This window comes from Aythya marila, assembly GCF_965140915.1.
Source record: "Aythya marila genome assembly, chromosome: 11".
Classification (NCBI taxonomy): domain Eukaryota; kingdom Metazoa; phylum Chordata; class Aves; order Anseriformes; family Anatidae; genus Aythya; species Aythya marila.
The window spans coordinates 7,809,800-7,834,893 of NC_139052.1; the positions used below are offsets into that span (position 1 = coordinate 7,809,800).

At 37.7% G+C, this 25,094-nt stretch overlaps 1 protein-coding gene across 8 annotated transcripts in view; it reads right to left on the reverse strand.

Annotated features, from left to right (window-relative positions):
- Positions 1–25,094, reverse strand: part of TBC1D2B (TBC1 domain family member 2B) — a 46,922-nt gene that overhangs the window by 15,855 nt on the left and 5,973 nt on the right. For all 8 annotated transcript variants that reach the window (XR_014318245.1, XR_014318246.1, XR_014318247.1 and 5 more), the window contains exons 2-12: positions 23,013–23,166; positions 17,213–17,378; positions 12,773–12,930; positions 12,277–12,503; positions 9,068–9,460; positions 7,372–7,482; positions 6,045–6,238; positions 4,889–5,383; positions 2,998–3,115; positions 2,101–2,286; positions 742–863 (exon numbers count right to left, since the gene is read on the reverse strand). Coding sequence is in view for 5 of the 8 variants with exons in the window: in XM_082768958.1 (XP_082625084.1) it covers positions 742–863; positions 2,101–2,286; positions 2,998–3,115; positions 4,889–5,383; positions 6,045–6,238; positions 7,372–7,482; positions 9,068–9,460; positions 12,277–12,503; positions 12,773–12,930; positions 17,213–17,378; positions 23,013–23,166 (2,324 nt within the window). In the remaining 3 variants the exon portion in view is untranslated. The remainder of the gene's footprint in view (positions 1–741; positions 864–2,100; positions 2,287–2,997; positions 3,116–4,888; positions 5,384–6,044; positions 6,239–7,371; positions 7,483–9,067; positions 9,461–12,276; positions 12,504–12,772; positions 12,931–17,212; positions 17,379–23,012; positions 23,167–25,094) is intronic.

The window sequence follows — 25,094 nt, forward strand, 5'->3', positions numbered from 1 at the left end:
ATTCAAAATCAGCAAGTCTTAGTATCTATGTAATTCTTTTTTCTTCCAACATTAAACGTAACCCATCATGACCTCTTTTTCATTTCAATCTGCTGCTCTGCACTCCTAAAACCAGGAACTTAAAACATTATACCATCACTGATGAGAACCTTAGTTCCTAGGCAAGGACTGAGGAACAGAGGAGTATATAACTGGTATTTTATGTCTCCTTTAATGTTCTTAAAATCAGCGAGTTGCATGGCATTAACCTATATATTAGCAGTACGTAACAGATCTAATTCTAGCGGGACCCAGTTCACGCTTTTAATATTTGAGCCAAGATGTGCTTTTATTTACTATAAAGCATTTACAACTTAAGTTGTATCCACAATGCAGGGTGAGACTTTTTACTCATGGCTGAGCTTCTTAAATTTTACTACCATTATACAACTGCTAAACAATACCAACCTGGCTAAGTAATCAAAACCACCCCCTCAAAACAACTACAATTACCCATTCACTTCTGTTTTTGTCACCTCTCCTTTTATATATCATGAAACCTAATCATTCACAGTGTTTGAAGATGATGCTAGATCAACTGTTCGTGAGAAGTGTTAGCAATTAGTTTCATATCAAAATTTAGGTTCAGATTAAAAACCACCAACCAGACAACCCCTCCCCCCAAAAAAAAAAAAAAAAAAAAAAGACAACTTCTCCCATGCCTCACCACAGGTCTTTCAAGTGCATGTGTGAATTACTCACCTAGCATCAAGTATAGTACGTGTGAAATACCGAAGGTACTTGAAAATGGACATCGAATCTTGTAGTTTTAGGATTTCTTCTTCTTTGTACTTAAAGAGTGCCAGGGCAAATCGGAATATTACCTGATAAACAAATATAATGTTTGATTCTTTGTATCAAACATTGATACATACGTTTTTATCAATGTTTGATACAAATATAAGAATCAGCGCATTCTGCTTTTAGCTATTATATTATTATAGTATATACAATATATAAAATATTATACATATACTATATTATTATACTATATTACATATAGTATTACTTCTCCTACAGCTTGCATTTAAGCTATCTAATCATACCTCCGTATCTCCTGCCTGATCTACCCCTCATTTCCAAGAGCTGCCCAAAACATCTGTTACAGCCTGTAACCAATACAAGGCATTCTGCAGTTCAATCCAGGATACAATATTGGGTTTACAGTATATAAACTCTGAAGTTTTGATTTCATAATTCGAAGTTGTAAAGACTGCTGAATACACTACTAAATTACTGCAGAGATAAAATTAAGTCTTGCTTATTAGTTAACAAGTTGTTTTCCAGTGCCATTTTCCCAACATGTTGGGGGACTGATGCAGTAGGAGTTTGATACCAGCTTGTCAATAAACTTTGTCATGAGCTGGAAAAAGCATTACTTTGTTCTGAAAATGCTTCAGGAAGTTTTAAATTTGTCTGTGCAGAGCTGCCTTCACAAAATACCACTGCGTTAGAATGCTCAGATGAAGTTGACAAGAAATCTAACTACTAAGCGATTTTTGTCTATTTTATAGATCTCGTATTCTCTCCAACATCTGCTTTAATGCTTTTACTGGGTTCAAATTCAGTGATTTTCCTGCACTGATTTTTTCACTACAATTTCACAAGTATGAAACATTAAAGTTCTTACATCTCCATCCCCTTATTTTATGATAGGGAGTCATTATTAAGAGTCATTGAATCCTTTTGATCCTTTGAATCCAGCCCAGAGAGTCATTATTGGCCAACTGTAAATTTAGATGTCTGCAGAAATAAAGCAAATAGTTGCTGCAGAGAAGTCATTAATACTTGGTTACGACTAATTTTTACATCTTTTCAATGCTTCTTTCTCCTCCTTAAGTTTTCTTCTTTATAACATTAGCTCCAATTTTCGTATAATTATTGTAAACTGATTGACAGCACTGCCTATAGCTTTATTTTTCAATGGTAAAAAAAAATGGAGGTTATGCAAAGTTTAAGTGACAGGATTCCCATGAAACCAACTTCCTGCACCCTGAAACAGTTACACCACAGTATCTTGTTACCAGATAACAACTGAAAAACTCAGCTTATTCAGTTCACCTTTGGTCCCTCATATAGGAATGAGTCCCATATTTTAAAAAGGATGTCACTAACAACACTGTCCACAAATACCACAAGAAACCAGTTGAAAGTTATAAGAGTATAGTCGACTTTGTACTGTTCAAAATGAGCATGCAGTCGTGGAAGTTTCTCACTCATTAAATCTTTGAATACTCGCTGATCAACCTAAAAAGAAGACACATGATATTATTGATCCTATATTTTCCAACATACACATGGTTCAAAGTAGGACTGATTTTTCTAGAGCTCACTAGGAGTCCCAGGACTGTCAAGTCAACATTTCTATGCTATATGCACCCAACCCATACACCATTACTCCAAAGCACACCTCCCTTGCTGAAACAACCTTTTGCTTCATAATCCACCACATCTTAGAGGACTCCTCACACACAGACATTGTGTTCCTGCTACTGGTCACTTGTGCTGCATCAGTGCACAAGCACCAGAGTAAAGAACGAGCTGGGGAGAGATTTGGAGAAGGGAGAAAGCAGCACTGAAGAGTACTGCCTGGAAGCAGAGGAGCCCTAAGGTGTATACTGCTCACAATACTGCAGAATGCATTCCAACCCCTACTCTCCAAGACAGCCCACAGCCCATCCCACTCATTTTGAGGAAAGAAACAAGCAATCAGTTCCATCAACATTGTGAAACTAACAGTTAGATGAGGGGTTAAGAACTGGAGCTCCAAGCAGGTCATTGAACATTCACTTCAGCTCTATACTCAGAGTCCTTGTCCCTGGTGCCTGGAACTCACTTCCACCAGCTCATTACATACTCCCCACTCCCACCCCCAAAAGGCATACCAAACAGTTTTAGAACAAAGTTTCCAACTGGCTACAGTTTACAGGCCAGGCTTTATTTTGGCACGGCACGTACCTGAGATCCTAGCAGTGTTTTCGTATAATAATCACGAGGCATGAAAACTTCCACTATCGTTACTAGACACCAAAATGCATCTTCCTGTTCCAAATACAGAAGAGCAATTGCTACCAATCTGAAAATAGGGTTTATTTGGAGAAGAACATTATAATAAATGCAACAAAATGCATGAAGATGAATTACAATAGAGCCTTTGTTTCTGTTCAGCAGACATAAATGGATTAATAAGAGATAATGCAGCTTCAATTGCGGCAACGAGATGCCTTCTCAGACAATCCAAATATTTTTATTCAGTTCAGTAAGAAACATGCAGGCAAAAGCAAAGTGATTTGCTAGAACACACTTTTCTGGGAACTAAGGCAAACTATTTAGAAGTTTGCAAGTCTTAAACCTACTAAACCTACTACTCTGATTCCCAGACTTCTGTATTGCCTTACTGAAAGAAAGAAGATGGTTCCTGCATTTCACACACAATTGTTTTAAGTTTAGAAAAATAATCTCTAGCAAATTTACTTTATATCCACTACGCTAAAGCAATACTTTCATCTTCATATACCATGGTCTTTAGGAAAATACCTATAATATTTCAAAGACTTAACTTGTTCTAAGAATTTCCTAAAGTAGGAGGAAAAAAAGGATTCAAGAGCAGAATTCCTGGTTTTCCTGTTTCCAGTGAGGAGTATGAAAAAAAAAAAAGAGGAATAGCTTTGTGTCATTGACAGCTGTTTGAATATGAAAGGTTACCTCAACTTGTTTTATTTCTGTATGCAAGAGGATCTATGACATGCACTGCTTTTGACATTACACAGCTTAACAAGATTATCATGCTTTGAAAGCTTAAGAGAATCAAAGCATGGAAAAATATTTAACTTGCTTTTAACTTCTTTACGTATACTCAACTGCACAATTGTTTATTTCTCTTTTAGGTTCTCTTTTGTGAAATGTTAAGCAATTAAAAAAGAGGGGGGAAGCAGGTGCATCCATTGTTATGATCCATGAGTACTCTGCTTTTGAACAACATTTATATATAAATTAAGAAATCAGAGCGAAGTGACTAAAAACCACCATGATTTAACTTGAAAACAGTTCCTTCAATAAATAAAATTTTAGTAAGCATTTGGGTAGGGAGAGTAGCTTTTTAAATGCTTGCCATGGGATCTTCTTTACTGTATCTGTACCCTTCTTCAGTGCACATTTCAAATGATACAGCTGCTCTAGTTCAAGTCTTTTACCCTATTCTGGTATATCAACTAGTACACAACCTGACATCTGTGGAATTACAACATGGGGACAATGACACGTTAGACTAACACGTCTCTTTCAGATAAGACCTTCCTTCACTACAGATCTCAAACTACCAGACCTACTTCAGCAAATGCCAATTGTAATGACATTATACTTCAAATTTTGCCTAGTCTTGTAGCACCAAAATAGTCCTTAATACGATTACTGCAACTTTGACTGAAGATATCCTGAAAGAAATGATGAAATTTGTGGCCTTAAGACACACATAAAAATAAGGTTTCAAGCGTTTATTTCTGCTTATTTAAAAAAGCATATAAAAAACCTGCTAACAAATTCTTGCACACAAAAGGATTCCCTAGAGTTGACATGAAGACCTTACAAAACCTACATTTAAGTAGCCCATTTCCTACGAATTAATGCCAGTTCTAATTTTGCAGAGCTGCTTTTAGAAGTCTCATGATCCAAGTCTTCTGCTTTTTATTGTTTAAAAACATGGTAATTATCTACTTATTACAACATTATGAATTGCATACAACCCATGAGGAGAACTGCTGTCCAAAAGGCCGTTGCTATGTAAGTGTTTTGAAACTGCACATTGTTTCTTTCACTGCATAGTTATAACTTACAGTTGACAAAATCTTACCTGTTGAGCCCTTGGCAATAACCTATATCTGGATTTCTCCATGAAAATGCCAGCAGTACATTTCGCAGTTTTTGGATCCCTTCAGATGTTGGGGAAGAATAATGTTTGTTGTTTGGCAAAGTTCTCAAGAGATCCAATTCAATCTGTTTAGATGCAGGATTTTGTTTTTCTAGGGCATTCTGAAGCAAGGTCTGGAAGTACCCAGGAACCGTGCTGTCCTTGAATTTTTTAACATGGAGATTGACACACCATTTCCATATCTTGGAGCGATGTTCATGTGGAATCCCAGATCGAATAAGGTTCTTTAGTTCCACACAGCGCATCATCTCTCTATTCATTGTACTTGCAAGATAGTTTTCCCATTTTACCCCTGTGGAGATTTCCCGATTTTCACTGAGAGAAAGTGATCTCAGGTCCAAAGCTCGTGATTTTGCTACTAGTTTCTCTTCCTCATCATCTTCTGGGACTGTTTGGAAACCATATATATCATATTCACTGAAAGGACAGAAGAAAAAAAAAAGTGATCCTAAAGATGTGTTCAGCAATCCTGAAAGTTCCCATCCTAAGGTTATTACCAATACCCCTCAGACTGCTCCCCATAGTTTTCAAGAAGTTCCAACTGAACTATATTCAGACATTTTTCTAAACTATGTATTTTATTTAATATTCTAAAATCACATTCAAAAAGACTTTGTGCCCATATACCAATATATACATCACTGCACAGATTAAGAGATTTATTTAAGAACAGGGTCAAGTCCAAATTAGTCCATCTCTTCAGTTGCTCACCTTCGGCAGCTACATAGCAACATTTGAGTTTAAATTCCATACTGTATTTCAAACAAAGTACTTCACTTATTTATATATCCAGAAGAATTTCCTCATTATACCATTACTCGTGACGGGAAATACATTAAAAACTCCAAGTCCTGCAAATATATATCCCCACCATCTGTTTTCCACTGTTAGAACCATGCCCAGTGGTCAAGATACCCACAACAAACTCCTGAGGTGTGATAGAATTCATCTGAGAGGTAGGTGCTGTGGCTGCCAATGATGGTACTTCCTTTATTACTAAAGATAAAGGTGTGTTCACAACATAATTTATACCCATATGTTTTATATATACACACGCTTTTTAATTGCATAAAATTACCTGACTGGGTATGGTTTGAAAAATGCTTGTTCTGGTTGTTCGCTGGTTTCTGCTTTCAAGGCATCTTCTAGTAACTGTGCAATAACCTCACGAGCAGGGCTCTGCTCCTCAGAACAAACAGGAGTTTTCATTTCTTGAAGCAAGATCAAGTATTTACTTTCTATCTGACAGAGTTTGGCTTCCAAGCTAGTATACTGCAGAAAACAACATACACTATTTAGGACACATCTTCAGACATTTAGTTTGTACTACACATCTCTTCAAATCTGATTCAATATTCTTCTATTCATTTCAGTTGCTTAAAGATATTTAATTCAAGAACTTTACTCCCCAGTTGCGTAGCACCAGGAAACATAAAGCAACTCTAATGTGGAAAATACACGCTATGCATACATTTTTATTACAATATAATAAATCTCTGCACACAAAATACTTGAGTAAGATACCTCAGATACTTGTCACTTTTTTACAGAATTCTTTAAAGGCAGAATAGTAGTCCACCTGTATTTCTACCATAGGTATATTTATATGCAGAAAATCTGAGTAAACCTTGTTATTACATTGTATGAAGTACAACTCAATCATTTTGTGCTTCTAGAGAAATAGTTATACTCTATGCACATCTGAACCCCAAGAACTCATATGGAATTTTGAAGATATTAAGTAGTTAGGTAACTGCATTTAGCAGTTGTCAACAAACTTCCATGCCAAAAATACAGCCTCTAGATTTGGCAGCTGTGCACACCACCTCCCTAAAAAGAGAGGCACACCCCATGAAACTTAGCAACAGGTATCTTGCCTTAGCAACAAGTGTGTGTACATTATTTGCCCACGGCAGTGTAAATCTATCATTTACCTGCAACTACTCTACACTCAAATTCATCCACACAGAAACACTTCCAAAGTTACATTTACCGTAAGTTAGTCATCCTTCATGCTCAAGAGGGGAAAGCCCTATTCTGTGACATGCCATTAAAATAAAACACTATCAAATCCTTTCGTACACACCCTGTTTTTGGCATACTTTAAGCTACTGCAGTTTTAATGCTGAGCAAGTGATATATGCTTGCAGAAATACATGTACACATGCCTGTGTTCATAAATTATGAAATAATGCACTGAACAGTATTCTAAAATCTACCACATTTTTCAAGAATCTATTCAGATACATTGATCTGTAAAACTGTTTTTCAACTGACTCTATCAGGTCATACTTTTGAATTGTTCCAATTCTGTTACAGTTAAGTTCCTTGAATAGATTTACAAGTGAATTTTTGAAAACTGCATTAGACATAGCCAAAATGAAAACATGCTGTGTTAATCTGACCTTTGCCTGCCATTCTCTCTCTCTCACTTCCGCATTTCTTCGTAGAGCAGAAAGTTCCAAAATCTCCTTGTTTAAAAATTTGTTCTGGGTCTTATAACCCTGAAGATTGTCCTGTTAATAAAAGAAAACAAACTGGATTTTTAATAAATGTATGTTACAGATTGCAAACACCTACCAGAGAAAGTATACTTCAGAACAGAGACCAAGCAGCTACTAACAGGTATACTAATAGCTACTAAAATAACTAAGATCAAACCAAGTATTTTTAGTGTCCACTTAAGTCAAACACAGAGGCTAGATAGCTATGAGCACGGATGTATACAGGCTGGTGCTGTGCCTCACTTGCACGGTGCTATGCCCCAGCAGAAGGCAGTTGCTCACTGCTTGCAGGCATGAGGCAAGACCAGCCCTGTGAAGCTGCCCCTCACTGCACCTCAAGAAGATCAAAACATGCATGCTGAACATGCCAGAGGGGTTGTAGTGCTGCGCACCAGCCAGAAGCACATGCAGTACAAGAACTGGGAGCAAATTTGCGCCAGGGGAGTTTTAGGTTAGATGTTAGGAAGAACTTCTTTACCGAAAGGGTTGTGAGGCATTGGAACAGGCTGCCCAGGGAAGTGGTGGAGTCACCATCCCTGGAGGTCTTTAAAAGAAGTTTAGATGTAGAGCTTAGGGATATGGTTTAGTGGGGACTGCTAACGTTAGGTCAGAGGTTGGACTCGATGATCTTGAGGTCTCTTCCAACCTAGAAATTCTGTGATTCTGTGATTCTGTGAAATGACCCCTGGGTTTTTGTTACCCTACCTGTCCTCAGTCATGTCTGCATCCACACAAAAATATAAATCCTTACCAAAAGCTTCCTCACCAAATTCACTCGGCTCCAGGCTACAAATACTACTTCTGAAGGTTGAGGTTGTGAGATGAGGGACTCTCAACAACTACAACACCCCCACAATGAGCATCTGCAAGCTTTGTTCTCCTTTCTGCCCAGACTACTGATTTCTAGTTTCAATTTTATTTCCTAAAACTTCCAGGCTTACATACAAGAAATAAAGCTATGAACGTTTTAATATATTCTATGTGTCTCATATTCCAAATCGCTTGGAACTTCAATCAGTGTGGAATCAACATTTATCCAAAGGCAAGTAGGCGTGTTCAAAGCAAAGTGGGTAACTTCAGTAACTCCATAAGAACCTGCCACATTCACTGAGGTCAGTTAAAAGAATAACATGCATTGATAACATCTGGAGCATCATTAGTAATAGAGGTTCTTATATTCCTCTTTTCTTTTCTCCTTTACCATTCATTCTTTGTGCTTTTTCTTTCCTCACATTTGATATTAAAGAAATAAAAAAGCAAGCATTTTGGTGGTATTCCTCCATGCTTATATTTTCTTACCCTTACTTTTTTCCTGTTCCTTTGATTACTTCTCACATCGCTCTTCCTCCACACCAAAGACTAAATTACCAAATGTATGAGATACTGTACTACAGCTGCACAGACCAGCTATAGAAGTCCTGTTTAAATTGTTCACACAACAGTTCAAAGTGTAGATTCCAAGGAGAGAAAGCCTCAGGTGATGAGTATCTTGGAGAAATGCAGAAGTTATCTCCCCAGAAAATAGAGCAGACTAGAAAGTAGTTTTTAAAGGCAGCAGAGATTTCCCTATCCATCAAGACAGAGACATTGCTCTTACTTTTAGTCTGTCCAGTTCCTGTAGTTCCTTATTAATACAGGTGGGCGTGGGAGAATTTACTGCGCCACTTTGGGATGATGTATTGTCCTCACATTCGCTGAGTTGATGAGACAGTTTCATTATCACTTCATCTTTAGCTTGAATAGTTTCCATCAACATACCCAGCCGCTCATTGAGTTCTCCAACTTTACATTTCAGATTCTTTACTTCCTGCTGCAGACTATCTTTTTCCAGATTTAACTTTTCAAGCTGGTTGTTGAGACCCAAAATCTGGTCGTCTTTTTGGTGCAACAGCTCTAATTTGTCTTTGGGAACCCCCTCACACAGACGGCTTGCAAAGTATTTATCATATTGGGAAGATCGGACTGTTTGCTGCAGAAGTCGCACAAGTTCCTAAGAATTTAAAAGAAAAAAGATTGAACTGAAAAAACAAAGCTGGAGAATTTATAGCTTAGAAATCTAATGTCAAACACAAGTAAGCTTTGGAATTATTATTTTATTTTTTGCATCTGAGTTTATTTATAACAAACTTACAATGGTGTTTAAGGAAAGAAGGAAACACTTCCAGGACGTGGTTTCTAACGAGTTAATACCTCACAATGATTGGTTTATGTGGATGGCTTAAGTATCTTTCCCTGAGCTAAGGACCTTGCCTGGAAAGGCTACAGCCAGTTCAGGAAGAACTGTTGACAGCTACAGCAAAGCACCTACTTGGAAGCTGAAAACCACTTACTTGTAAGAAGCCCTGTTCTAAGAAATGAGAAGGGCTTAAACAACAACAAAAAAAAAAACAAACAAACAAACAAAAAAAAAAACAAGAATGTTACAGTACAGAGAAGTGAAAGATAACTAACTGCCCTCTTCCCTAACAAATGCAGAAAAGCTACTAAGGAGGAAAAAAAAAACCACATTCTGCTTTGCTAAAAGAAAGTCTTTGCAGCCTTGTTTTGAAAAGCCTTGCTACAGAACCAATTAATTAACTGACTTGCCACAAAGAAGAAAAGGGAGTTTCTGTGGTCTTTGCACTAAACAATGAAGTCTCTGAATATTTTTTTTTTTTTTTTAAGCAACAACAAGTTTATCCAGTGATTCTTACCATTTTTGTCATCTATTTCCTCGTTAAAAAAAATTACCAGTATCCTTGTCCATGGGAATGCACAAACCCTGAACCATTACAACACTATAATACTTATTTTACTTGCATGAAAGATGCCTAAAGGTATACACACACAAAAGCAGCTGATTTTTAAGGCAGTTACACTGAAAGTAAAGCCCTGCTTGCATCCTTGCTGGGATAAGATCCTACTACAACTTTCAGAAACTTAAGTTTTCTGTGAACAAGATCTGGGCTGAGTCTTGAACTGCTCCTGAATGAGAATACCAGCTAATATCCAGCAAAGTTTGTTACATGCAAAGTTAAAGAATGAAATTTTAAAATAGAATATATACTGCTAAAGCAGACTCTACCTTTTCTATTACCAGAAGCTCTCCAAAAGCTCAAGCGTAAAAGCTATATAACAAGAAGATATTCCAGGTCAACATACTACATAAGGAAGAACAGCAGACTGCTGACAGGCACCTCTCATTAATATACGTTATTACCTCTCCTGTTTCCCGTTTTTGGTTAATGGTCTAATGCTGTGGAACCACAGGAGGGGTAAGTTCAAGCCTAGAAGTATCTCCAACACCTATCAGTGAAACTAGGACTTCAATCGTTTTTTAAATAATTCTGACACTCATTAATACAAGGACAAAAATAGGAATTTGTTTATGAAATTTCTAAAGCTTGAGTTGAATAAACACATCTGGAAATTTACAAAGACGTGGAAAGTCTTAGACATGCCTAGAATGAACCACTGATTTTGGGAGTGTTGCAAAGCTCTAACAGATTAGGTTTTGTTTCCCCAAAACAACAAAGAGTAAACTGTAAAGACCTGGGTCTACAGAGTCAAATATCAAGCTACAGTCTTTAGAGGGGTCTGTGAAGGATCATTTGTTGAGGAAAAGCTTGAGAAACTAGATTTTCTTCCTTCCTCCGTTGTGATTTGACGGTGTTACTATCTTAACACTACTGGACTGAACTGCTAATTACTAAATAGCTGGATGATTTCATGGGCATAGTTCTGTGATATTCAAGTGTTCTATTTATCAAAAATAACAGCACCCAGACTGGTAACTTACATGTCAATTGACATTCAGTTATCAGAGAAACCTACTCAACAGGGACATATGTGATAGATGACCTTGCTGGTAAACAGCAACTACACAGTAGGTTATCAATTGCAGTCTACTCTCTAAAAATAGATTAAAATACAAGATCTGTCTAGTCACTCACGTTGCCAAGGAAAACATCCTAATTGTACCTTGCCATCATTTATCACAGTTCTAAATCCAGCCCAGTATCAAGAGTGAGAATATATCAAGCTACTTGAGACGTACGTATTCTCTTTCTTCTTATGAAGACAGAAGGAACTGAAACACAATGTTCCATTAGAGCACAGTGAGATTTCACACAAAACCTGTCTGAGAAGCACAAATGTACTCCTTGGAAAGAACACCTAAAATGTTTAAAGGCATTCATTTCTTTGTTTTTCCTTTGATCATCTTGCATACTGGAAAACACAAATAGCAAACCTAGCAGCACCAAGCATGACCTAAACTCTATTTCTTCTTAAAATGAGGAGAAATTCCTTCAGGTAAAAACCAAGTTATTTAATAAATCTGAGCAAGCAGGGGGCATACAAGCATGAACACCGTATGAGGGCAATACTAAATGTACAGATTTATGCTTAGGGTCTATGATTCACAAAATCTTTTTGTGCTGATACACTGTGATGCAATAGGAGTGGGAAGGTGTCAGTTACCATTCCGCCACTCTCCTCTTCTGCAGCAAAGGAAACAACAAAAACAAAACAAAAAAGAAAAACTTGAAAGGAGGAGTTCCTCGGGAATTACAGGTACTAATCAGAGCTGTTTTTCTTCTGCGTTATCTGTGAAGATCTTTGCAGACACTGAGAAAGCTAGCTTCAAAGAGTAAGATACACATATAAGAAGTCCTTGGTTCAAGATTTGTTATAAATAAAGGTTCATTTCATACCATTATTTTCTACCAACAATGAGCTCTTAATATAGTTAGGTATCCGTAAGGGGTAAACAATTACCTGCCACATCTATTTGCATTTATGCACTTTGCCTGAAGGCTTAGTTACCTTTTGGCTCAGAAGATCTTTCTTCAGCTTTTCCAGTTCTTCTTGCTGGCTTTGATACTTCAGTTGCAGTTCAGAGACTAGTTTGTTGCCATTACCAGAACACCACTCAGTTGGAGAGGAGTCGCTGCTGTTCCGGTTTTTGCTTGATCCAATCATGTCTTTTAAAGGGCGTCTCGGTTTTTGTGGAATGCGGCCAAAATCAAATGGAAAAGCTGAACTAGTCAGACCTACATAAAATGTAGTTTAATTAACAGGTATTTCAAAGCATTCAAATTTCCTTTAAAAATATACTTATTAGACTCTTTGGAACATTTAAACAGCTCGATACTCTCAAACACATCACAAACAAGTAAATTTAAAAAGAGTTAACAGAGCTCTGGATGTGATGTGTGAATAAATGATAAATTTTAACTAATTTCCCAGAGATACTGGTATCACAATGCACTATAATAAAGGAGGAAGGGCAAGAGCTCCTCTTCCTTCCTCCCATTTCTACCTTTACTTCCTTCTGCCAAGTTTTTCCTCTTTTCTTCCAGGGCCATAGAGTCCTCCAAGTCTTTTGGGGTTGGATCCAGCAATTCCCACTCTTCACTGGTATAAAATATGCTCTTGCGATTTTCGTTATTCCCTTTTCTTAAAGATGACATTGAATTTCTGTGAAAAGCACAGCAGAAAAAGAGACCGACATTTGTCCGTTTTGTATTCATTTTATCATTTTATTTTTTTTTTTTAAGACAACCACTGTAGCTGAAACAATGCAAACAAAAACATAAGCTAAAAACACAAACATAACCAAAACCAAACAAAAGCTCGAAGGAAATAAAGCATATCCCATTAAACAAGACCAGCTATCAACTACTGGATGTTTCAAAACAGAAGAATTCTTTCACTTCAACAATAAATAAATATTTTAGTAGACCCCCATGGTCTTTTCTATCATCCTCTGTTTTATCCTTGTTTTGGCAAGGAAAAAGAGAAAGATTTAAAAGCAGCATCTCTTTATTGATTGGTTATTTTAGCTCTAAATTTTAGGATAATCACCAAGCATTAAACAGAATAGCATGCAGACAAAACACACACGTTATAGCATCACATTCTGGATTAACATCAAACTTGGGATCATCCAAGGGACCTGCTGTAGCTGCTGCTGATTGACTCCTTAGCAGTTTTTCCTTCCTGAGGTGTAATGTTGCCAATTATCTACATGAACATTTCAGAGGCAACCTCTAAATTCCAAACAGATAATTCTACAAGAGAGCAATATACTTCACAAACAAGATATGATTCCCCTACCCAGCTTCCCCAGCACAACAATCATGCTGCCAAAAATGTTCAAGTCCACACTTATGTATGATCCAAAGTCTGAATATTAATGTAGCTCAGTATTGTCAAGTCTTTTTGTTCGATTACAGGGAATTCCACACCAATCCACATGAACCAGCTTAGTGTTTTAGATAAAAGTAGAAAAGAAATACATTTAGTATCAGCATTTCCTACATAGTCTTCGCAGATGGAAGCCCACAGAGACACTTTCACTCAGTCAGCCCCATTCTCTCTTCTTACTCTGCAAACTGTAAACAGAAAGCAAGCCATATGACACCTTCACGATTATTTAGTGATCCAATCCAGTCTTTGATCAGATGTCAAATATCTTGTCAGGCTGAAAAGGCCTGATCATAGTCTAATCATTCATTATACTGTGCAAGTTTCCTATACTGATTAACAATCAGTATATACTGATTCCTATACTGGTTAACTGATTAACAATCAAGTACAACTCAAAAATATTCCTAAATGTTATTAATAAGACTATTTTAACAATCAATTTGCAAGTGTGACAGAGATCAAGTTGTGCAACACCTTTAATTTCCTTCCAGTCTTTTCAGTAAGGTCACCACTTCAGTTGGGAGGAAGAAGCTCCATTTTAATGTTCAGAGCAAATAGATCAAATTAGATGATGATCAGTGCATTTCCTAGGCCACCCAAAGTTATCATCAGCTGGCATCTCTACCGCTATTCTCTGAAGAGTGGCTCATTTCTTAGAATGCACTCCCCAGCTGCCTTTTCTGGCCGTGGTCAACATCAGTATTTAAAGGCTGTCCAAACACCACCTTTTGAAGCTTCACAACTCACAAGATACAAGAAGTCAAATTACTCCTAGAAAACTTTTTAAAATGCTGTTAGGCCCATGAATAATCACAGTTGATGCTGATTTTTGTAAAGCTCTTGCACAGAATTGTTATGTGCACTTTACTATGACAGCTTCATTGCTTTCTATTAGATTATAAGAAAATTTGAAAAAACAAAAACAAAACCATTCATTTTCCTAAGCGAAGTATAACAAGTATAACAGAAACTAAGATCTGAACATATAATCTACTGATTCCTTATTTTTAATTTTTTTTTATTATAAGTCTTATTTTATGTAACTTGACGTTACCCTTGTCCAGTATACTTTCATGTGTGTTCTATACAATCAAGAGATGCAAGAAGGTGACAGCACTGAGACAAAAAAAAAACTCAGGCTTGAACACCATCAGTGCTTGAAGATAGATTTTAAAGAAATAGAAAATCATGTTTTCAGCTTTAGCTACTGTAAGCATACATACAGCTTATCTCAAAGACCCATTTTCCACTTTCTTCCACCTTAACTCACCACTGCTCCTTAGGATGTAAACGCAGTTGTTATAGGAACACATTCTCTGGCAAAAACACCATAAATGTGTTCAAGAGCAAAGCTAAGTCCATGACTAAGACATTATGGGTACTTGAATACATCCTCCAGTAATGTGGAAAATTCTCTGAAGTTATAGAGACACCTTGACTGATTCTCTAATACTGGGGTTAAAACTAGTCACAATCCAACAGGATATTAGATAGTGCACACATCTTCTAGAGGTGATTAATTCTCAAGTTTAGTAACTCCCTTTCTCCACTATGAAAACATTAACAACCTTGCCCTACATGGAGGTTTAATACAACTAACCAGACCTCTTGCGGCACACACATGCATGATCATCAGTCCAGTAGAAGATCACTTGTCAATCTGAAAGTGACAATTGAGATCGTATATGCAGCCTAATTCCTTGCACATGTTAACATATAAAACCTACATAATCCATGCTTTTTCACGTGAATGCCATTTAAAATGGCTTAAGCATAAACTAAAGCTGTGCAAGGAGAAATGCTGTTGCCTGAGGGACACTTGCACTATTACTGAACAGTCATGCTTATTAATTGGGCATCGTTCATTGTAGGACTGAATGAGGGAAAGATTTGGGGATTGGAAGCATGTAACTATGCTTACTTAAACACTTAACACAGACAAAGCTCAAATTAAGGTTATAAATGCCCTAGCCCTCTCTGGAGCAGCTGTTAACAGCCATTAGAAGGAATTGCCTGTAATCAATCCTTCAGAGAAGAAAATCCCTCTTTCTTGTGAAAACAGCATAGATTAGATGACTGCTACAGTTTAAAATCTCAAAGCAAATTTATCTTACTAGATACAGGAACTGAAGTGCTTGTGACCTGCTAGCTCAAAACAGGCAGGGGTAATGCCAGTCCATAGCTTTAAAAGCAAGTTCCTGCAAGGGTTCTGCTAAGGCGAACACATCTGTCAAGAGGTTTTGGCATGTTACTGTACAACTAGCTAGCTTCTGACAAGGTTATCACTCTTGTCTCAGGGACAAAAGACGTGGCTAAAGACAGTGTGCAACTGTCCACATATACACTTCAGATTTTCACTGCTGGCTCAGTAAATCCTCTGCAAAATGACTTTTGAAAAGCTCAGGAGAGTACGTTTGAGCATAATGAACAATCCTGACAGTAACACCATTTCACACTGTTATCAGTTTGCAAGGAGGAATGCCTGCTTTAAAATTTAGAGGGGACACTAGAGCACACCATGTAAAAAAATCCGTAACTTCATTTTTTTTTAAAAACAAAACCTGTTAGTAGATATTATCTTATTTTTTTCCAGGAACATTTTCAGAGATGAACCACTGCAGCTGAACATCTCCAGAAAGAGTGGAATAGAGGAAGGAGACATTCACCCTACAAGAGCGTCAGAGCATGCAATTTTCTTTCTTACATATTGGCAGAGATCTGCACAGACTCCAAACCATTAGGATTACAGCTACGCACAAAAGAGCCAGCAATGTTATGCTAGAATAGCTGCTGGACCACCAGAAATAACTCTCTCCCACCAATAGGGCCTCCCAAACCCTAGCTCAACTACCAGCCTTTCTGCCCTGTTTAAGGGAAAAAATAGAACACACAAACCAGGCAACACTGAGAGGCTTACCCTGACACTGCCCTTCTATCTAGACTTCCCCAAAGCACATCATCTGCAATTCAGAAAAAAAAAAAATCAAGAAGGAAGTTTTAAAACACGAGCAACACTCCTGTGCATATACAGCCGTTAAAAAAAAAAAAAAAAAAAAAAAAAAAAGCCAAGTAGCATACTTTGTGACCTCTCAGATCTGTGCTTAACAGGAAGGCTTTAAAAGGGATGTTTAACTCAGCATGGCACTGCTGTTGAAACCAAACAACATTTTATTGACAGCTGAAGAGGGATGTGGTCTAGTTACCCAAGCCACAGCTCTGCTCTGTGAACTGCTCTGTAATAGTACTGCAATATCCTTCAAATAGAAGCGGAAGATTCATCTATGCTGGCAAAGTAAAATAGAAAAAAAAATCAGAAGGAAACCGTAAACAGGAGAGCTGAAAAAGAATATTGCTGCTTTCCTTAAAACAAAAAATACTTAAGAGTAAACTCAGTAAGAGTGAGGGGACAGGCTGTGGGTTTGCTGTTGTTCAGAACGGGTCTACCACATTTTTGCTCAGGAATTCAAACTACATGTATTTCAAATCTGTAGGATTCGAGTAGTAAACTGTCTCTGCCAGCAGTTATCATTCCCCCATGTCACCAACTTACTTGATTTCAGTGCTCCATTGTTTAAGTGAGAAATTGATGGCACTTGGTTGGACTGGCGCAGGCTGGGAAGCTGCTTGTTCCCCCACCAGCTCTGTAGGAGAAGTCTCCACAGCTAGAATAGTTCTAGCTCTCTCTGCTGAAGCATTTTGGCTTAGGATACTCAAATCTATTCCAAAAAAAAACAAAAAAACAAAAAAAACTTTCAGTGAGTAAAAGAGCAGCTGTTATATAAAGCAATGTATTACTAAGTCTGTTAGTAATGTAGTCAGGATTTTATCTTAAATTGTATCTTAACTTTATAAAATACTCTGTTCAACTTTTAAAAAGGCACCTTCTCAGCAAGCTCTCAATGCAGCCACACACTTCTGATAACAGGACTTGTGTTAATGCTCTCGCAGTGTTATTTCATGACCAACTCATAACCTCAACCAGTCAATATTGACTCATCTAGTTTAAGCAGCTGTGAAGCCATACAAATTAAGGTGGATTCATTATATTAACCCATAAAGCCCCTTGTAAAACAAGCTCAGGTCTATCAGAACTCCTAAGTCAGGAACAGCATCACCACAGCACTGTTATACTACGCAATCCATACCCCCTGCTCCTGACCCCGGCAATATGTTTAGTGCAACCAGCAATAAGGCACATACCTAAAATATATAAGTGGGTTGCTAACATATACCCCAGCCGTACTAAAGCTACACCACTCAGATGAAAATTCTGCAGTTCGAAAAGAAACTCATGTGCCATGGAAAGGAGTAGTATATTATTAGTAACAAAAAAATTAATATTTTCGGCAATTCAGTATAAAATCTACTTTCATTTAACCTGCCATGTTTCACTGAGCATCATCTCAAAAGCAAGCATATGCATAAAATGAGATGAGCTTAAGATTCAGTTCCCTCTGAGCACGCTTCAGGTATGCAATGGTTATATTATTTCTCAGCTGCTATAACAGAATACATTTTGGCACAAAACAAACATACATTGGCCCTAGCATGAAACTCTGTAGCATCTTCCCCTTCATCCTTTTCAGCCTCCTGTGCATTTTTGTTTTGTGTCTTTTTTTTTTTTGGTTGGTTATTTGTTTTTTGTTGTTGTTGTTTTGCTTTTTTGGTGCTTCAGGCTCACTGTTATCCTAACACAAGTATCCTACACAGGTACATGCTCTGGAAGAAAGAATGTGTCATTACAACTCACTATGAAAGCAAAACATGCAACAAAAAAGAAGAAAATAATTGCCTTTCTGTAATAACTCCTCCAATCTCCTTATTTAATGAATACAGATAGTGAAGGTGTTTCAATGTTGATTAAGAAAATGTTCTTATCTGAGCACTGATTCTGTCTATTAACTTGAAAGAAAGAAAAACAGCAATCCCATAATATAAGCATAGTATCACCAGAGGGGAATAAAGAACTGAAATCCAAAACCACATTGCATTTCTGCAATGTTTCTTTGCTGACGCGTACAAAAACAACTCAATCTATCACTAGCATAATAAATTGTATACGACAAAATGAATGCAATAGAGCCCAAACAGGTAGCTAGCTTATTTGCTGTCTTGTGATTTCCTCTTCTAAAAGCCACATAACATAACTAACTGAAAGAACTTGACTAGTCTTCAGTCATCCTCAAATAAAATATAAGCATTCTGACATTAAGCATTCAGGAGCAGGACTCAATGGTCCTTGTGGGTCCCTTCCAACTCAGGATGTTCTGTGATCTACAGCTAGTTTAACACACACAGCAGGTTCTGCTCTGTAACATGAGCTGGTAAAAAAAAAAAAAATTGAAAAATTGAAAAATATCAACTGAGTTCTTGAACTGTACCACTGAAAGTCTGCTGAAATGGGAGTAGAGAAAAGTGAGCCTTCCACAGCGGAAAGAATCCATCAGTCAAGGTGACCCAGAATATAAAGCCTTTGTTCAACAGCTTAAGTGGGTAAGGCAGCTTGAGAAAGCACACCTGCTCTTCCATACTGCCAAAAACATTTACGCAGCAAGGAAAAAAAATGAAAAAAGGAGTTAGTTTTTGAAAGATGGATCTTACTGCATCTGTTATGGCTTAGACAAAGGAACTTTCTTGCCAACAAGGACATACAGAGAAGGCCAAGGAGAAAATACCCACCCAAAAGCCCCATTTGTGCATTGCATAATGCACAGGAACTCCTTATGGGACAACTTACTTATTAAATAATTAGCTGATATTACTCATGCCCATACCTCCTGCACTGAGCAGTGGTAAGGTCATATTTTAATAATCTTGCTTATTGTTGAACCTCTCAAAACTTTGTTTTTGTTTTTTTTTGTTTTTTTTTTTTTTTTTTTTTTTTTAAGAATAACTATAGCTGAAAGACAAATGAAAACTCAGTTATCTGTGTTTGGGAGGTAAGATTAATACTGTAATATCTGCACTTCAAAACTCTCTTTCAGGTTTTAAAGGAGAAATTAATAAATTGGAGTCTTTCTTTGCAGAAGAGCCTGTAACAGGCTAGATAATATATCCTGTTTTGAGATTCCAGGGTTCAAAAGCAGTTCAGAAAAATAAAAATTAACATCAAACTTCCCCATGTGCACCTGGGGTGTAGCTCTGCTAAATGGTATACCTCCTACAAAGCAACTAAATCCTTTCTACACAACAGACCAGTGATGACTGACTAGTAATTAACAGTGGCCTGTAATCTAAGAGAAATATTCACGACAGCAGACAAAGTAATGTCAAGATCTGATTTTTACATCTGCATCCAGTTTTGTGACTTTTTTCTGAATACACTGGAGGTGTGAACTCCACAGCAGATACAGCACAGCAACATGGCTGTTAATGCAAACATTTCCCCAATCTCATTTTTGAACTTATTTTAAAACATTGCAATCTTAGAAACATGACATACCATTTTTCATTACTGCAAATTAAGAGTTGAGAAATTAAGAATGGCCTACTTTAGAGCTGAAATGATGAAGACTTTAACAGTCAACCAATTAAAAAAAATCAAATCCTAAAAAGAGTAAATCATTTATTTGACTTACATGGTGCTAAAGCAGCTCCATTACAAATGCTACAGAATCTTTTGTTACATAAGCTTTCCCACAACCCTCCTGAAAAATGTTTTAAACCATTTTCCCACATCTTTATCACTTCCTTTGATTGTTATAAAAAAAAATCTAAAATTGATCCATGAAGCTTTCCCCAAACCCTACATACATTCCAGTTACTCCAGACTTCTGAACTCGAAAACAGCTCAAAAAAATAAAAATAAATAATAATAATAAAAAATATATATATACATATATGTGTATACACACACACACACGAGTGAAAAGGGGGAGGCACAAAATAGACAAGACTACAGCAAGCAGTTTTGGTTCTGGACCAAAGCAGGCTACTTCCCCACTTAAAACATTAGTGATAGCACCTGTATTAAAGCCCTAGCAAAAGAAACCAATTTCTGTGCTCCAGTATAAAGCACATCTTTGAACACACAGTAAGGGCTTTTTAGAAGACAGAGGTTAGTCACTAGCATGGAACCAGCGCCTTAAAGAGTCCTACAGGAAACTTTTGCAGTGCTTGTTTGAAAAGTAAAAATAGTAATTCAGGCTCTTCCCACTCTCCCCTGAAGTAATCCCTGCTTAAACGGTTCAGTTATGATAAAATCAGTATTGCAATAAGCAGTATCACAAATGGGATACTACAGATGCAGTTTCAAATTACACATAATGGAGTTTACCTGCCGGCTGTCCATAAAAGGGATGGGTCTACTCAGCCCATGCATTCCCTTTTGTCATTATTTGCATTGGATTTAATGAATTAAAAAAAAAAAAAATAAATCACCACAGTCCTATAACAAATTTGTTCATCTTGCTGATCCAGAAAAACCCAACAACTTATAAAAAACCAGCAGAGTGATCTAAAGTGATGGCACTTTTTCACTTGCTATTGCTACATCTGAAGCAAAGCAGGAATGAGGGAACAGTACTCAGACTGCAGAGACAGATGAGTTTCACGGTGTACTTCAGTTCTTAGGTACAAGCACAAGCCAGAAAGAACACAGATTTGGCGTTAAATCACACAATATGGTTTATCCGATCCAACAGCCTGCTCCCAGAAGAGGGCACTCCTGTCTCTTGCATGCTGACTTCCATCCTCAGCTGCTAAACCCCTTGTCCCCTCCCTTCCACTTCCAGCAGCTCCTCCAGTCACCTGATTGCACAGTAAATATATTCCACTCAGTAATCCAGCTGAAAACAGAACAAAAAACAACCTTCCCTTTTGGCTAAGCTTTGACTTGAACCAATTCAGCACAAGGTCAAACAAATACCACACAACAATGCAAAAAGGGAGACTACATAGCAAGAGAGTGAGAGGCTCACAGTAGAACAAGAAAGATTTCAGAGAAGAAAACCTTGTTACCCTTTCCAACACCTGCAAACTGTTAGATCTTTACATAGCAACACATCTATTTTTGCAGCGTATGCTTTGACAAGCCGCTAACCAGATTGTCTGCCAACAAAAAGGCCGTCTCAAACCACCCCACTTCATATTCCCACCAATTCTCCTGCAGCGATCCCAGCACTCATCTGCCCCTGCAGTAAACCACTTCAGGAAGCCACACCAGCCAAAAACTAACGCGGAGACAAAGATGTTTCCTGCCAGCTTCACTCCCTGCACTACCATAAGGAAGGGTGAGACTAGCACCAGTGCTAGACCAAGAGAGATAACTGAGCATCTGTTTAGAGTGGCTGGCTATTCAACTGGCGTAGCTGACACAAAGCTGAGCTCCTGCTGAAACAGACTCCGAAGCCAGCTGTGGCTGAGCAAGCAGCCACAAGCAGGCTGCTCTCAAATGAAAGCAGTAAACTGGGTTAGAGGACAAAGCGGCAGCATGGGATCTGAACAGGGGGAGGGGAAGATGACAGCTTAACATTTCTGGGTTCACAGGAGGAGCAGACGGAAAACAACCAAATATAAAGTTTGTTGATGAAGTATGCCTGACCTCAAGACACTGCTTAAATCCAAAGAGCTTTACTAACATGTTTAACTTGGCATAGAATAGGATTTCTTAATACTTGCTTATTTATCAGTCACAGAATTAAGCAAGCAACTCATTTTTGTAACCATCTAGAAATGAAACATTTCAGAAGTGTCAAAGCAGTGTAGTCAAAAAGCAGAATACTTTTGTACAATACATTGCTACATTTTTATATCTCTGACGCAAGTCTAAAATTACGTTTTGATTGGCTGAAGCTATTATGGAGACTTAATTTCATGTGTTTAGGCTCTGTGCAAACTGTCTTCCAACTGCAAAAAGCAAGGAGTATTTATCACAACCAACACAAAGTATACACCCACCACACCAAAAACGAAGTATGGTTATTTCCAAGAACAAAGTCCAGTTATTCAGAAGACAAGATATACCTGCTCCCATTAAAACCTGTACTTCACATTCAGAATGCTGAATACACTATCTGTTAAGAATCTAAAACTACAAAAAGACAACAAGCCTCAACTGTACTTGGCCTCTTCATGAAACCTAGTCATAGAAATACTCTGTTTTACTTGATTTTTTAAAATCTGTTTTTAAAGAAATCAATGGGTTTCAAAAGAGATGATATCACACACAATTACATTTATGTCATGTTACTTCAGTATCATCAAAATATGCAAAGTTTAAATAGTTACTTAAAAAGATGAAACAAAAATTCCAAAGACTATGGTCACTGTTCTTCTTTTGTTTTATGCCTTGTGCTCTTTAACTTAAACTGAATACAAACATACAGCTTTTACTCAAATTTTCAACCTACCAGGATTGTCTTTGGCAACCAGACCTTTGGAAAAGTCACTTGGCGTAGGAGAAGTTCGACTGTCCCTTTTTGCTGCATCAAGGTTGTTACAATACTCCCACCTTTTCTGTTGAAGCTCCTGAAGCCAGTAGGTCATATCCTGACGAGTTGCTGCCTGTAACACAAGGAAGCAGAGTGCTACTGAGATCAGTGCGTCTCTCAGGCATTTGAATACCCAAGTGCAACCAAAAGGAACAACCCAGATCCCTTTGCTGATCTGCTAAATACCCCAAACCAGTTATGATTTAAAAGAAATAACCACTAATGTAGACAACACACGTGCAAGCATTCATATCTCTGACTTCCATACCGAATCCATTTCCCTTAAAATGCAAGTATTTGTTTTCTCCAGTTTTGAACTACAACACTAGAAAACACAGCAGCATCCTATATTTCACATATAAAGTGTTTAGATACACAGCTATACATCTTTATTACAGAAAGTCCCATACACACAGAAAAATTCCCATTTTCATTACTTATTTGCTTTGTTATCAGCAGAAACCAACAATAATGTACCGTACTGCCATCTAATTCCATGATCATCCCATAAGCTATCTTGTATCGAGTGTTATTATGTGTGTATATATATAACCCACAGGCCTACAGTCGTTAGTATGAATAGCTACTACGAGTCCAAGAAGCCAAACATCTGTAAGCCTCAGTCAGAATCACAGCTAGACAACTCCTTTCGAAATGTGGCAAATGATGGTCTACAAATGCCAACAAGAGACAAATAAAGGTAACACACTGCAGGAGCTCCCTGAAGAGAGTCATTTTAATTAAAACACATGTCCTCAGCAGCCAACCTAGAGCAAACAATTGATGCTAGTAACGTGGTATGTTAAGGAATAAGAAATTAATTCTTGTGAAAAGACACCCGCCTCAGTCCTTAGTAAGCACGCAGAGTGTCCTGCCACTAGCCAGTCCCTCTGCCTTCTCCCAAAGTGCTTGGTGGCATTACCAATGAAAAACCCTCACTACTTGGGCAAATTACTGTTTTACTCTTTAGAGACGACTAAATACTGCATAAAGCACATTAATGGCACGGGTTTATCTTCATTACTGATAGAAGACAATGTCTGGTCTAGTCAAATGAAAGATCCATTTACCATCGTACCTCAGCTCAGACTGGTTCATTATAAGACATCTAAAGCAACATAGCAAACAACAACTGACTCCCCCCCAGGGTGCTCTCTCTGGATCAGGAGTGTGTGATATTAGTGTTTAGCAATCAGAGAAATTTTTATTTTACAATTTGGCCTTTCTGTATCCATATGAGCTTTAACATCCAGAACACCCTATGGCAAATGGCTCCAAAGCACTGTTTAAGCAAGCTAGTGCGAAAATGGACAGTAATTCCTGGAGCTGATGCTCCAGTTCCTCTCAGCACATTATATGCATACGTGAATCTAATCAAGTAAGCACACACAAAACAAATTGAGTAGAGCAATACACCAAGTAGATACAAGAGGATGCTGTAGGCTCACCTTCCTCATTTGCTAGGGCAGACCTGTGAGCAACATATTTACATTCTGTAACAGAAGCAAGTTTCATATACTTACTCTTGCTTGCTCATAGGAAACTGGGGCAAGGGGAATATTTCCTTCAAAAAAAAACTGTGAAGAAACTAGTTTAAATATGTCGATGAGGTTTCTCAGAAAGCATCAAAGAACTTGGGCCCTGTGAAACACCAATCCACACAGCTGCCGCTGGCACTCTTGGAACAACCACAGCAGCAAGCGCCTCCCCTGCTGTTCCAAAGGGTTCTTTGGAGTTCTGCTCAGCAACAAGTGTCCATTTCTAATACATCTGAGAATCTACATTACCTTGAGATTTGCACACAGGCCTTGTCAAGCAAGGTTTTACTGTGCTCACACAGAAAACCACTCGTTATTAAAAAAACTTCCACTAACAGAGGATGTTGCGTTTAAGCGGTTCTCTGCTACCACAACACAACTAATGAGGTAATTCACACTGACTCAACCTAAGGTATACCTACAATTAACATCTGCCCATGACTAGTGCAACTTAATGAGCTCT